This window comes from Mustela putorius, unplaced genomic scaffold (assembly GCF_011764305.1).
Source record: "Mustela putorius furo isolate JIRA1106 unplaced genomic scaffold, ASM1176430v1.1 tig00000095_pilon_pilon_pilon, whole genome shotgun sequence".
Classification (NCBI taxonomy): Eukaryota; Metazoa; Chordata; class Mammalia; order Carnivora; family Mustelidae; genus Mustela; species Mustela putorius.
In genome coordinates this window covers 33,596,644-33,611,254 of record NW_025421280.1, presented here as the reverse complement: position 1 = coordinate 33,611,254, position 14,611 = coordinate 33,596,644, and the positions used below count along the sequence as shown (strand labels likewise).

At 58.7% G+C, this 14,611-nt stretch overlaps 2 protein-coding genes across 4 annotated transcripts; one reads left to right on the top strand and one right to left on the bottom strand.

Annotated features, from left to right (window-relative positions):
* On the top strand, positions 1–6,397 carry ATG4D (autophagy related 4D cysteine peptidase). The gene is made up of 10 exons (XM_004748618.2): positions 1–459; positions 1,007–1,090; positions 1,168–1,341; positions 1,632–1,908; positions 1,983–2,047; positions 3,773–3,903; positions 4,823–4,901; positions 4,972–5,048; positions 5,132–5,251; positions 5,839–6,397. The coding sequence occupies exons 1-10, from the start codon at positions 228–230 to the stop codon at positions 6,019–6,021; spliced, it is 1,422 nt and encodes a 473-aa protein (XP_004748675.2). The 5' UTR covers positions 1–227; the 3' UTR covers positions 6,022–6,397.
* KRI1 (KRI1 homolog) lies at positions 6,045–14,445 on the bottom strand. 3 transcript variants are annotated; one of them, XM_004748432.3, is made up of 19 exons: positions 14,307–14,445; positions 14,119–14,192; positions 13,239–13,344; positions 12,799–12,910; positions 12,487–12,541; positions 12,359–12,408; positions 11,967–12,063; positions 11,812–11,889; positions 11,414–11,547; positions 10,986–11,112; positions 10,783–10,878; positions 10,524–10,694; positions 9,502–9,577; positions 9,329–9,414; positions 9,114–9,240; positions 8,899–9,029; positions 7,948–8,012; positions 7,754–7,852; positions 6,045–6,962 (listed from the first exon to the last, which is right to left on the bottom strand). In XM_004748432.3, the coding sequence occupies exons 1-19, from the start codon at positions 14,398–14,400 to the stop codon at positions 6,623–6,625; spliced, it is 2,118 nt and encodes a 705-aa protein (XP_004748489.2). In that variant the 5' UTR covers positions 14,401–14,445; the 3' UTR covers positions 6,045–6,622. The 3 variants fall into 3 exon arrangements, with proteins under 3 accessions (XP_004748489.2, XP_004748490.2, XP_044939993.1); XM_004748433.3 differs by having other exon boundaries at positions 12,359–12,405; XM_045084058.1 differs by having other exon boundaries at positions 12,799–12,907.
* Positions 14,446–14,611: the final 166 nt, after the last annotated feature.

Here is a 14,611-nt window from a genome sequence, read left to right as displayed (position 1 = left end):
CCGGGCGGGGCGGGGCGGGGCGTCCGGCCGTGTCGCGCCCGCCTGGCTCCCGGGGCCAGGGCCGCTAAAATGGCGGCGGCGGCGGTGACAGCGTCCCGCGCCGGGCGCGGGGGCCCGGTCGCCGCGTCGGGGGCCGACTAGCGCCTTCCCGGGCGCCGCGGCCCGGCCCCCTGGGCGCTCGCTCGCGGCCCCCACCCGGGCCCTCGGTCCGCCCTCCCCGTGCGCCCATGAACTCCGTGTCGCCGGCCGCCGCGCAGTACCGGAGCGGGAGCCCGGAGGACGCGCGCCGCCCCGAGGGCCGCAGGCCGCGGGGCCCCCGGGTTCCGGACCCCAACGGCCTGAGGCCCTCTGGAGCCAGCGGCCCCGCTCTTGGCTCGCCCGCGGCCGCCCCTGGGGAGCCGGACGAAGTGGACAAGTTTAAGGCGAAGTTCCTGACGGCCTGGAACAACGTGAAGTACGGTGAGGAGGGGGCGGGCCCGGGGCTTGGTTTCGGAGATAGGAGCTGGCCGAAAGTTCCGGTAGGCGGGGGGCTTAGAGGCCGGTGGGCGTCGAGGGGTGGCCGACCCTGGCCTGCCGAGTATTCTACCATTTACTCTCCTCCTGTGAGTCACCTGTAGGTCCCCCGCCCTGCCCCGGGCAGACCTGCCGCAGGTCCAAAAGGGAATGTGTTTTCAAGTCTATGCCATTCCCGTGTGACCTTGGGCAAGGTTTTTTCCTCTACTGCGCCTTAATTTTCCCCCTCTGTAAAACGAATACAAGAAGCTAACTGCTTTATTCGTCCTGAATTGATGGCAAACACTTATGTGGTGGTTACCAGGGTCCCTGCCTCCCTCGGAGGGGAATATGGCACGGCTTGCCCCGTGCCAGCCCTGAGCTGGGACCTGGGAGACCGAGAGGTGGGGTGAGGGAGGGGGGTGGATGGAAGCATGACTGCCGTCAACCTGTCACATTACATGTCTATCAAGCCAGTGCTTCATCTGGCTCGTGCTGCCCCACGTATCCCCAGGTTGGGCAGTCAAAAGCCGGACCAGCTTTAGCAAGATCTCCAGCGTCCACCTCTGCGGCCGCCGCTACCGCTTCGAGGGCGAGGGTGAGCTGGGGACCCCAGGCCAGACTCAAGGGAGACCTGGTGCTCCAGGTGGCCGCTGACAAGCCTGCGTCTTGTAGGTGACATCCAGCGTTTCCAGCGGGACTTCGTGTCCCGCCTGTGGCTCACGTACCGCCGGGACTTCCCGCCCCTCGCTGGAGGCTGCCTGACCTCGGACTGCGGCTGGGGCTGCATGCTGCGCAGTGGGCAGATGATGCTGGCCCAGGGCCTGCTGCTGCATTTCCTGCCCAGAGGTGAGCGCCGGAAGGGAGGGCGCCCAGCAGTCTCGTGCCAGGCACACAGGGCAGCAGGGTCAGAACTGTTTGTAGACTTAGCTTAAAGGTTTGTGAGATGGTGTGCCGAGTAGGTTTCTTGGGGGAGCGAGAGTTGATACAATAAGGTTCTGGATTGGGAAAATTGCTGGAAAAGCTGTGGCGGCAGGAGCATTAGAATTGCACAGAAAGCATGAGTAAATGGGAACGGTGCCCGCCCCCCGACGCCCACCCCACCAGCACCCTTTGATTCTGTACTCCATCCCCACCAGACTGGACCTGGGCTGAGGGCTCAGGCCTGGGACCCTCTGAGCCATCAGGGCTGGCCTCTCCCAACCGTTACCGTGGGCCTGCACGCTGGGTGCCCCCGCGCTGGGCCCATGGCACCCCCGAGCTGGAGCAGGAGCGGCGGCACCGGCAGATTGTGTCCTGGTTCGCCGACCACCCCCGGGCCCCCTTTGGCCTGCACCGGCTGGTGGAGCTTGGGCAGAGCTCAGGCAAGAAGGCGGGGGACTGGTATGGGCCGTCTCTGGTGGCACACATACTCAGGTGAGGGCCGTTGCAGGGAACAGGGGAACCACTGGGTTCCGACAGGCACTCAGGCCTTCCCTGTCACCCGCCAGGAAGGCTGTGGAGAGCTGCTCGGAGGTCACCCGTCTGGTGGTGTATGTTTCTCAGGACTGCACAGGTAAGAGACTGGAAACCAAGGTCCCAGAGTTGTCACCCAGAGCTGATCACTACCTACCTTCCTGGGGCAGAGGAAGCCTGGGAAAGGATTTGAGACCCACACAGGGGAGGTGGGAGGTGCTTAGGATCCCCCACGGTCTCTGGAACCAGAATAGGAAACATTAGGGGCTTCTTGGCAAGTGGAGAAGAGAAGATATAAGGGCTTCCCTCTCTCGGGTCCAATTTACTCTTACCCTGTAAACAATTGTAACACATACAAAAGTCTGCTCTCTGTCACAAGGGATTGTAGTGAGGATTGAGTCGATAATACAAGCTAAACTCTTAGAGCAGGGCTTGTCACACAGTTAGTGTTAGCTAAATATTATTATTATTATTATTGTTCCCCACTCTCTTCCAAATCAGTTTTTTGGTTTTTTTTTTTGTGTTTTTTTTTTTTTTCTAAGATTTTATTTGTTAGGGCGCCTGGGTGGCTCAATGGGTTAAGCCTCTGCCTTTGGCTCAGGTCATGATCTCAAGGTCCTGGGATCGAGCCCCGCATCGGGCTTTCTGCTAAGAGGGAGCCTGCTTCCCCGTCTCTCTCTGCCTACTTGTGATCTTTCTCTGTCAAATAAGTAAAATCTTCAAAAAAAAAATTTTTTTTTGTTTATTTGATAGAGAAAGAGAGTACAAGCAGGGAGAGTGGCAGGCAGAGGGAAAGGCAGAAGCAGAACTTCCTGCTGAGCAGGGAGCCCAACTTGGGACTCAATCCCAGGACTCTGGGATCATGACCTGAGCCAAAGGCAGAGGCTTAACCAACTGAGCCACCCAGGCGCCCCTCCTTCAAATCAGTTTAGATAGGGTCTTCATTAATAGGAGCCTTAATGGTGTCAGAGAATCTACAAAACCTATATAAATCTTTATATAAAATTATAGACATTTAGACATGTAGACAATATTTGATTTTCACAGATGACCAGTATCTTAGTCCATTTGGGCTGCTGTACCAAAAATGCCACAGACAGGATAGCTTATAAATAATAGGAACTTATTTCTCATTGTTCTGGGGGCTGGGAAGTCCCAGATCAAGGCACCAGCAGATTCAGTGTCTGGTGGGGACCCACTTCCCAGTTCATTTTGCCGCCTTCTCACATGATGGAAGGGGCAGGTAGCTCTCTGGGGTCCTTTTTATACAGGCACTAATTCCACTCATGAGGATTCTATCTTCATGACCCAGTCCCCTCCCAAAGGCCCCACCTCTTAATACCATCACTTTGGGGATTAAGATTTCAGCATCTGAGTGTTGGGGGGACATAAGCATTCAGGCCATAGCAGCTCTGTTTCCAGAAGGGGTTGAATCCCCTTTTCTGGAGGCCTGGAGGGGGCTTACTTAGCAGTGAGGGAAGAGGTACCCAGAGCTCCCATTTCCATATTGGCAAAGTCACGTGCTGAGTAAGTAAATACTAACCAGGCCCTGGAACTGGGGAGGTGCTCTGGGTTGCGGGGAAGGCTCTCTGCCTCCCCCTGGTTTTATGTTCTTAGGGCCTCAGTTGTCCTCTGTAAAATGGAGATGTCCACACCTGCCATGAGGCCCTGGATTCATGGGGGGGTGGGGGTGGGGCACCCGACACACTTCCTTCTCCGCTGATGACAGGAGTGGCACCCTGCGAGATGGCACAGGCATGGGGAGGGCCACTCTCCAAGGCCTGAAGGGTGGGTAGGAACATGACCTGCTGCATCATCTCCCCAGTGTACAAGGCAGATGTGGCACGCCTGGTGGCCAGGCCGGACCCCACGGCTGAATGGAAGTCCGTGGTCATCTTGGTGCCGGTGCGGCTGGGCGGCGAGACTCTCAACCCCGTGTACGTGCCCTGTGTGAAGGTGGGTGCCGTCAAGTTCCACTAAGCCTCCCCTGGGAACCGCGCCAGCTTCTGTAGCTTGGGTGAGGTGTTTCTGCTGCCTTCATCTGTCCGTTTGCTCAATAGTCAGGGAGCACCCAGTATGGGCCAAACACCGTCCCAGTGGCTGCGTTTCAGAGGGGAAGAGGCAAACGTTCGTGCCCTCTGGGATTAGACATTCTACTGGAGGACGGACAGACAGTGGGGGCCTGAAACCAAACTGACAGCTGTGGCATTATGCCTTAGGTGCTAGAGGAATGAAAACTAACACTGGGAGGGGCAGAGGGGGGTGGCTGCAGCCTAGGAAAGCCCCTCTCCAGCCAAGGCAGATGAGGAGCCAGGGCGCTCCAGGCGAAAGGGATGGCAAAGCTGGAAAAACCCTGGGTTGTTTTCACTCAGAATAAAGGCCAAAGTTCTCCCTACAGCCTGCAAGGCTTTGTACCATGCCCCTGCCCATGTCTTGACCTCTTCTGCCCCCACTCTCCTTCGCACTTCTCTCTGCCCCCACCACACGAACCTCCTCACCTTTCTCAGAATACACTGGCCTCAGGGCCTTTGCACTCACTGTTCCAGCTGTTTGAAGTGCTCTTTCCCCAGAGATGCACTCCTAACTCCCTCTTACCTCCTTTGGATCTTTGCTGCAATGTCACCTCAGTGAGGCCTTTCTGACTCCCTTACTTAAAACTGCAAAGCCCTTTTCCCTTCTTTATTCTTCTCCCAGTGTTATTGCCTACGGACACGTGGCAAAACTTGTCTTTATTCCGCGTTCATCTCCTACACTGGAGTATCAGCTCCTCAAGAGGGGGCTGGGTTTGCACACATTGGGGGTTTGCCAAGTGCTTCTCTAGGGCCTGACAGCACCTGCCCAGAGCGTACTCCTCTGCCCACTTTTCTCCCTGCAGGAGCTCCTGCGTTCCGAGCTGTGCCTGGGCATCATGGGGGGCAAGCCACGGCATTCACTGTACTTCATCGGCTACCAGGGTAAGCCCACCCCATTGCACCCCCCGCACCTCCCCCTTCCTCAGCCCCCCTCATGCCTCCACCCTTGCAGATGACTTCCTGCTCTACCTGGACCCCCACTACTGCCAGCCCACCGTGGATGTCACTCAGGCTGACTTCCCCCTGGAGGTGAGCCGGGTGGGATCCCCAGGGTGGGGCTGGGGAAGGTGGAGGGGGCTGCAGCCCTGAGCTTCCCTCCTTTGTACGCCCAGTCCTTCCACTGCACCTCACCCCGAAAAATGGCCTTCGCCAAGATGGACCCGAGCTGTACGGTGGGGTTCTATGCTGGAGACCAGAAGGAGTTTGAGACGCTCTGCTCAGAGCTGACCAGGGTGAGCCAGAAGTGGTGGAGGGCGGAGGGCAAGGGGCAGTGAGGGGGGAGAAGAGGAACAGAGACACCTCGAGTCCCGCAGACCTGGGGAATCAAGATTGTTATCCTGCCCACAAGCTACAAAAGACCAGTTAGGACTGAGTGGACCAAAACAAGGGCAGGAGATGAAAAGTTGGGGACATTATTGCTTGAAGGACAGCTGCATCCATGAGCTCAACCAGTAGAAACTGTCCCATCAGGGCTTTACCCTTAAGAGTGGCAAGGGGCACCCACCCCCCTGTTCAGCGGAAAGGGAGCCCTGCTTTCCCAGAGTTGCAGCAAAAATCCTAGGGCTGCTGCTCATTGGTCAGTCTGGATCACGTGCCTATCGTGGTGGTCCGGGAACGGGAGGCACTGATTGGCTGGCCTGGGTCACTGCCCTGGAGGAATGTGAGGCGAACATGATAACCACTACACTACGGAAACACCACAACCCTGGAGGAATGAGTCGAGCTCAGGAAGCACCTGGTAAATGCACCCGTTAGGATAATTACACCTATAGAACAGATATAGTTTAGGGCTAAACCACGCTCTCCCTCCTCCCGCCAGGTCCTCAGCTCCTCCTCAGCCACTGAGCGCTACCCCATGTTCACGCTGGCTGAGGGCCATGCTCAGGACCACAGCTTGGATGACCTCTGCTCCCAGCTCTCCCAGCCAACACTGCGGCTCCCACGCACAGGGCGGCTCCTCAAGGCCAAACGCCCAAGCTCGGAGGACTTCGTGTTTTTATAACGGGTGGGGTTGGGGGAGATGAGCACTATTTATTTTTTTATTTATGTCATGCTGGGTGTGGGAGCTTGAAACCTGGAGGTGATGGGTCTTCCCCCTTCTCACCCCCTTGACAAGTGCAGCTGAGACCAGTCCAGGAAACCTCGGAACTGGGGGCCCTCCAGGCAGGGGCAGTCCACCTGCCTCTGGCCAGCTGGGCCCTCCGCCCAGGGCAGGGAGGGAGGGCTCCCAGACACCCACTCAGGGCCTGACTCTAGTACTGTAGTTTGCACTGGACCACCCGTGCCCCTCGCTGGTCCCAAAGCCCCTACCCTGCTGAGGTCTAGGGGTGGTGGGGGGAACTGTGGCCACTGGGGGCTAATAAAGCCGTTTAACTTGACTGTGGCTGTGGCTCGCCCAGCATTTGAGGGACGGGGTCCAAGGTGTATGTCAAGGGGAGATGGCGCGGGAAGCTTGTTAGCTAGGCCTCGGCTTCCAGATCTGTGAGATAGCAAGACTTCTCTGCCCACGGGCCAACACATGGTCCACACAGTCTGTGAGGAAGATGCATCCAGGAGCTGACTGGAAGGGAGGGACCCCAGAGCCTCTGGCTGCTTCCTGGAGCTCAAGGGCCGCTCTTGGGACCCTGGGGCTTCCTCCGTTGCCGGCCCAGCTGACGGAAGTGCAGCCGTTTGGGGTTGAGCCCAAAGGCCTGCAGTCTCTGGCGGCTAAATTCCCGCCCCCCGAGTGTCACAGTGGGGCCCAGGAGACGCGCCTTCTTGCTCCTCCTCCGCCTCTGGGGGACTGGCTTCTGCGTATGTGAAATGGGGCCTGCTTCTTCCGGTGCTGGGGGGCTCCCGGGCTGGGCCTGCTTCCCGCTAGCCCCATCAGGTGCCAGCAGCTGTCCCTGCGGGCCGTCTTTGTCTCTCTGTGGCTTTCCTGTGGCTTCTGAAAGTGTCTCCATCCTGAGAAGAAAAGTGGGGGCTCAGCCCAAGCTGGTCACGATTAGGCCAATTCCTGAGTACACATCCCCCATTTTACAGATGAGGAAAGGAGAGGCTCACAGAGGCAAGGCGCCAAATCAGGGGCCTCTCTGGGGTTCAAACCCAAGTCTGACACCAAAACTGGGCCTTTCCTCTTGAACTCTAAGGCTCGATGGTACTGCTGATCACTGTGGCATTTTGAGCCTGGGCCTATACTAAGCTATTCATGGAAAGCAGCTTTAAATCAGCTCTGGGAGGTTCTATCAGCCCTGCTTTATAGATCAGGAAATAATGGGGCACAATAATATTAACTACTAATACCCTTAAGGTATTTCCTATGTTCTAGGCACTTTACATGAATGAATTCACTTAATCCTCAAAAACCCAACAAGAAACGAGCCATCTTTACTCCCTACCTGCATTTTTTTTTTTTAGATTTTTTTTTTTTTTGGTCAGAGAGAGGGAGAGCGAGCGAGCACAGGCAGACAAAATGGCAGGCAGAGGCAGAGGGAGAAGCAGGCTCCCTGCCGAGCAAGGAGCCCGATGTGGGACTTGATCCCAGGACGCTGGGATCATGACCTGATCATGACCTGAGCCGAAGGCCCAGAAAACAGGCCCAGAAAGGGCAAAGGCCTTGCCCAAGGCCACACAGCTGTGGCTGGCCAGGATCTGAACCCAGGGATCGAGAAAGGAAGCCCCATTCCCGGGGCCACACAACAAATGGCTGACAGAGCGCGCGGCAAGCCCAGGCCCAGCAGGCAAGGGATACTCACTCCTCTGGGCAAAGTGACTTGAAGATCTGCCTCTTTTTCCATAAGTTCTGAGCCTTCTGGATGTACGCCCGCTTGTCCTGCAGTTCCTCTTGCTCTGACCTGTGCCGTCAGCAGACATGCCTGTCGTGGGGAGCTCTGGGAGGTGCCCCCACCTGCTTGGCCCTCCCCTGGCCCACCTGGCCCGGCCCTGTCACCTGTACATGCAGGTTTTCTTCAGGGAGCACCACCGATTCAGCTCCTTGTCATCGGCAGCGAGGATCTGCACAGGAAGGGAGCAAAGGGGCCCGCATGTGAGCCCCAGGTTGGGGGGGGGGCCCAGGTCACTCACAGCTTTGGCCACCTCACTAGTCAAAGGCGGGTCATGCTACTCTCACTCGGCAGGGACCATAGCAGGAGAGGACTGATTGCTGTGGGGGCCACTGGAAGGTTTTGGCAGCAGGGATCAAATGGGGAAACTGAGGCTCGGCCAGGAGATCATTGCCTGAGTCACGTGATCGGGAAGTGACTGATTTCAGATTCCAGTTTGGGCCCGGGGTGCCTGCGCCTCACTCAGGCACCGTGGTCCCAGTAACCTCAGGACAGGCAGGGGCTCCTCGCCGATGACCACGTGTGCCAATGACAGGTGAGGCCTCACCACAGAAACTACCGACGCTGCCGGGAAGACTGAGCAAGCGCAGCAGTCCTGAGCTGCATAAACGTGGGCTTGGCTGGCCTTGATGGGTGAGGCCCCCACAACCCCCACGGCTAAGGGGCCAGCGGTGCTGCAAGAGCCACACACACACACCTCGGCTCCATAGCCAGGGTTGGGGGGGCTGTTATTAGCCCATTTTACAGTCAGGGAAACGGAGGCACAGCATTCTAGGTCATAGTTGGTGAGTGGCCACAGCCAGATTTGAACCCAGGCATCTGTTTCCAGAGCCCACCCAGTCCTAACGGCCACCCAACCACCGATATTTGGTAAGAAATTTAAAAGTAATATTTATAGCGTGTCCTGTGGGCCTCAGAGACAGCCAAGGCAGGTCATGTTATCTGTATGGGTGTCTTCCGCAGAAGGAACGGGGGTCGCAGCATCTGCTGGCTGCACAAGGCCCCTTGCCCACAAGGCGCACCCCCACCCCCCCAGCAGCACCACTGTGGGGTCCCACCTCCTCGGTGCTCAGCCCAAAGTCACAGGGAACCACGGTGCGGTACTTAAAGCGACAGGGCAGGTCATCAATAATGTCCTCGTAATCCAGCCGGTAATACTCGTCCAGGTACTCCTCGAACGTCTTGTCGCCTGTGCAGGGAGGGACCCAGGCTGCTGGGGTATGCCGGGCCCCGCAGAGCCCCTGCCCGCCCCCACCCCCAGCCCGGGCCTCACCAGGCTCAAACACTGGCTTCTCCTGCCCCACGGCTGCAGCGAAGGGGGACTTCCGCTTCTTCTTGCCCGTCTGGGGGGCCTCACGTGGCTTCTTCCGCGGCTGGCTGGGGTCGTAGTCCGCATCCATCTGCAGAGATGCAAAGGTCAGGCCAGCCCTCACTTGGGGGGGGTGGGCTCACCCCTTGGGGTCCCCCCGCTCTGCCCATGGCACCTACATTGAAGTCGGGGTCCTCACAGTGCAGCTCCTGGTCCCAAGCTCCAGCCTGCTCAGTCCCAGCCCATGTGTCCCAGTTCCAGTCATCTGAGGACACAGAGGTAGGGGGTCAGGATGGAACTCTGGACTTCAGATACAGCAGCTCCCCCAGGCTGGTGCCCCCGGTGACCTCACCTTCAAGCCCTTCCTCTTCCTCAAATTGCGGCTTCTCCTGCTCCACGGTGCCATAGTACTCGTCCCCAAAACATCTCTGCAGGGTCAGGGCCAGGAGGCTCAGCAAGGCCCACTCCCCCAGACCACCTCACTCTCACACCTTACATGGCTCCCGGCATCCCCCAGACCTCACTGCTGACGTGAGAGGAGGCTGGTGTGTCCAGGCCCCTCTGTGCCCCAGTACCCGCCCCTGCTGCTCCAAAGAGCCGTGGTTCTTCCCCTTCAACAGGCCTTTGCCCCCACAGTACCCCCTGCCTGGGGCACCCCTCCCTCCTTGGCTGCCAAGCTGTGGCTCAGGCTTCAGCTGCCCGCCTTGACCTGCTCACCACCACGCCCGACAGTCGACTGGGGACTCCTCTCAGACCCTACCTCCCCCGAAAGTCCTCGTCACCACTCTGATCGCTGGGGGTTTTAACTGTACAGTTAAGGGTCAGCCCTCAGACCCGGAGCTCTGGGAGGGCAGGGGCCGCTCCGTGACCTGGTGCTCTGTGACCACAAGGCTATGTCATTTATTAAGCACCTACTGTATGCCCATTTCTGGGCTGCAACTCACTGCATTCTCACAAGCACCCCAAGAGACAGAAACGATCTCCATTTCACTGAGAAACTAAAGCCTGTACAGCCTTGGTCTCCTCCCCTCACCTCCGGGCTTGGTCAGGGGTCTCTTTGGGGCTCCCAGGGTCCCCCCTGCTCTCCCCATACAGCATATCGCCTGTTTCTGTGGCCTGATGCTATGTCCCTTCAAACCCTACAAGTTTCAAGGAAACACAACTACTCCCTGTCCCTTGAGCGTTACCAATTTTTATGCATGTTTCTCCCAAGCTATCCTGAGGTAGACAGGATACACTTTACAGACAAGGACACACGCACAGAGACATCAAGCCACTTCTCTGAGGCCACACAGCCTGGACACACGCACGGACTGCAAGGCCTTGTCCCAGGCAGCACTGCATGCACGGCTGGGTGGGGTCCAGGGGTCGCACCTGCATGAGCTGGTCATGGCGGGCGGGGTCAAAGTCGTCCTCGAGGTCCCGCTCCTCAAACCCCAGGGTTTCGTTGCCTGTGACCTGCCGCAGCCTCTCCAGCTTGGCCAGAATCTCTTTCCTTTTCAGGTTCTTCAGCTGCTTGAGCTCTTCCTGCTTCTTCGCTTTCTCCTGCGGGTGGCAGGCCAGGGGAGAGTGGGAGCGAGGGCTCCCCCTGCACAGTGCGCCGCCCTCCCCCGCCTGGCACCCCCCCACTCACCCTCCTCTTCCGCTCCCGCGTCTCCTCTCTCTTCTCCTTCCTGCGCTCATCCTTGCGGCGCACAGAGGACGCAATGCTTCGAGGGTAGGTCTTGACCTGTGGGCAGCACGGGAGCCCAGAAGGGCCACAGGGATGATTCTGGGCTCTCCCGGCCCGGGTCCCCAAAGCCCGGGTCCTCCCTAGCCCCAGCACCAGCCCCGCACCAAGGCCGAGTCCGGCTCCTCGAAGCGGAAGTTGTACTTGTGCTCAAAGTCCTCCTGCTTCTTCAGAAACAGCTCCCCCTCGTCTGAGGAATCGTCCACGGCTAGCTGGACGGGGAGGCCTGGGCCCCTGAGGGACAAAAATGAGGCAGGGCTGGGGGGTCAGCCGAGCCCCCATACCCCTGTGTACTCCCATATTAATGCATGGAACCCGCACAAGAGCCCTACTTTTGGGGCACCCCCATTTGACAGATAGGGAAACTGAGGCACAGAGTCCAGGGACAGGGCCACGTAGCCCCAGAGCCCACATGCCGCAGCTCGTCCTCACAGGACAGTAACTCTGCCACCATCTGTGTGAAGAAGTAAACACCTGGTGCCCTTTGCCTTTGGGCTGGCAGGGCTCCAGGCTCCTGGGGAACACGGCTGCTCACCCTTCCTCCTCTTCTGCCTCCTCTTCCTCTTCCTCGTCTTCCTCCTCCTCGTAGCGTTTATTGAGGATATAATCCCGCAGGAACCGCTCTCCTTCATCCAGCTCTGGGTTGCTCCAATATTCCTTGAGGTGGGTCTGGGTGGGAGGGGGCAGTGGACAGGACCCAGGTCAGGGACTTGTGGGCAGGGAAGGAGGGTGGGCTCGGCTCCATGTGGACTTAAGTAACTAAAACGTCACAGCCCGTCTGTGAAGAAGGGGGGACAATCGCCATCTTACAGAAGTAGAAACTGGCGCCCAGAGCGGGGCACACCGCAGTCTTCACGTGATGGGCTCTTGGCTACTCCCTCAAGGACTGGTTTCCAGAAAAAGCCTGGGGACGGACCAGACAGGAGAACTCACCAGTTCCTTCAGGGTGTCGGGGTTGTCAATCTCCTTCTGCCCCTTCAGCCACTCCACATAGTCTGCATCCTCCTGGGCCTGAGGGGACGCCAGCTCTGAGGGCCTGGGGACCCCTGCCCGCCGCCAAGCCCCAGCCAGCCAGGCCCAGCTCCCACCTTCTCCTCTTTGGTTTGAGCACGTTTCTGTAGCAACCCGGAGCCACCTTCCCCGGCACTGTCCTCATCGTCGCTGTCCTCCACGAATGCCCGGAAGCTGCCCATGTGAGAGAAAACGCCTCAGGAGACACAGCCTTGCCCACAGGCCCAGGATGAACCCTGTTTACTAAGTCCTGGGCTCCCCTCAACAAGCTCAGAGCAGCACTGTGACACAGAGGGTATTGTCAACCCCATTTAACAGATGGGGAAACTGAGGCACAGAAAGACTAAGTGACGTGCCCAAGGGCACACAGCCATGAAGTAACAGGGCTGGATTTGAACCCAGGCTGGGCCTGTCCAATCCCAGAGCCTCGAGTCCGATCCATCTGGCCATTGAGCAGGCCCAGGCTCACCTTTCCTTGAGCTGTTTCTGTTCCTCTACGTAACTCTGCGACGTGAGCTGCTGCAGAGAGAGCGACAGTGGGCCTCAGGCCCAGCGCCAGGCCCCTCAGCCCCCGGCCAGGCCCTCCACCCCACCTACCGGGAATCTCCGGTCGGAGCTCTCTGCGTCTGAATTTTCCTCGTCGACATATTTGCTGGGCAAGGACAAACAAGGGCTTCAGCGCAGACTCCCCACGGCCCGTCGGTCCCCCGGGGTGGGGAGCTCTTACGAGCAGCCAGTGGAGGGCAGGGCGGTGCAGGTGGATCACGGACCCTCCCGTTCTCTGAGAGCCCCTCAATCCTGGTGAGTCACCACCAGCTCCTTCCCACCTCTTCCAAGACCCCCATGCGTCAGCCTGCCTTGGGAAGGCTCGGGGGAGGGATGGGTAGGGAAGTCAGGATCTCTCCTCACCCTTCTTTCTCCAAGATAACCTTCCTTTCATAGTCCTTCAGGTACATAGGACGCATCTTCTTTTGCTTCTTTTCAGCTTCCTCAGCCTCCTCGCTCTCCGAGGACGATACTGCTGGGTCGCCAGAAGACACCTGCCATCACCTACAAGCCCCTTCCTTCCCCAGGCGGAGAATTCCCACAGGGCGGGGCTGGGGTCCAATCTCGATTTCAAATGTCACACTTAAAACCACTCGGTAGTAGCTGGCTGTGCTCACTCAGTAACTCGTGCTTTGACCAGGGCTGAGCACACAGTCATTATTAACGAGTAATAATGTAAAACACTCCGCTAAGCACTTATGGCATAGAATGGAGAACATACACAGAATGATGGTTCATTAAATAGTCACACAAACCAGTAAGGCAACGAGGAACCTGGGCCCTAGGGAGGAGCAGCCCCAGACCTGTTTTCTGATAGAAGGTGGCATCCTTCTGATAAATGCGGGGGTCCTTCTTCTTCAACAAGGAGAGAGTTGTGTAAAAGTCACGCTCTTGCTGGGGGTCAAATTCCTAAGGCATGAGAAGGATCAGGGCTAGACTTCAGAAGGGAGACAGATGAGGGCCCTTGTGGAGGCTGGGGGCATTAAGTGACAAGGGCAGGTGGGCTGAGAGGGTGTGGAAATTAGGGTGGAGCCAGGAGTAAGAAGTGATCCAGCTGGATAGAGGCAGGCTGGGGGCTGGAGGGTGGGCAAGAGGGGCAGTGGGAAGATGTGAAACAGGTGGCGGAGGAAGAGGGGCCCTCAATGGGGGTGGTCTGGGACGGGCCACACAGAGGTACAGGATCTGAGCTAGAGTAAGGGGTAAGGGCAGGATACTTCCTGGGAACAAAGGATTGAGGCGGGGGCCGGTGAGCAGAGAGGACATAGGTGGGACAGCAAGCAGGGGCTGGGCGGCACAGGGAGGCCCCCAAAAGACCAGGCCTGATGTGAGAAGCTGAGTACCCCATGTGGCAGAAGGATGCCTCACTTCAGGGGCTGAGTCGGACCCTGACAAATGGTTAAACTCTTGGGAATGAAAGAGGGGACACAGCGGTCGCACCTCACACATCGGGATGGGGAGGTGGATGGTGGGCGGAGAGGGGGAGGTAGGAGGGCATGCCACCCCCGGGGATGGAGAGCCCGCTGTGTGTCCTTCAAGGGATTAGGAAAAGGAAGATGGAAACTCCCGTAGGGTGAAATAGGGTTGTGGGTTAGCCGCCCTCTGTGTATCAGGGTTGGGAAGCGGTGGGGGGGTGGGGGACTTGGATGCTTCCCGAATGTACGGCACCGGGGTGAGAATGCTCACCACGCGCTCGTCGCTAGAGTCAGACTCGGAGCTGGAGTCGCCGCCACTGTCCCGGTCCCCGTAGCGATCTTTAACTGCGGGGCACAGACGGGAACCCCCCCCAGATCAGCGTGGAGGACCAGATGAGCCCCCACTTCCCGACGACCCGGCACGCGCCGCCGCCCCCCGCGCATGCGCCCCGCACTCACGCCGCTGCAGCTCCTCGCGCTCCCGGTAGCGGCCGTACCGCGCGGCAAACGCCGCGTTGACCCGCAGAGGCGACGACCCTCGCGGTTCCGGCATGGCGGCTCTGCGGCCCACTGCGCATGCGTGCAGCGAGTGGGTCCCCCCCCAACCCCCCGGAAGGCGGGGCTACTCCCGGCCCCCGCGAGCCTGAGAGGAGGCGGAGCCTCGCGGGCCACGCCTAATCCTGTCCGCAAGCTTTCCGGGATCCCTTACGCGGTGCGACCACAATCCCCGCCCGTGGGTCACGCCTCTTCGAGTCAGACTCCAG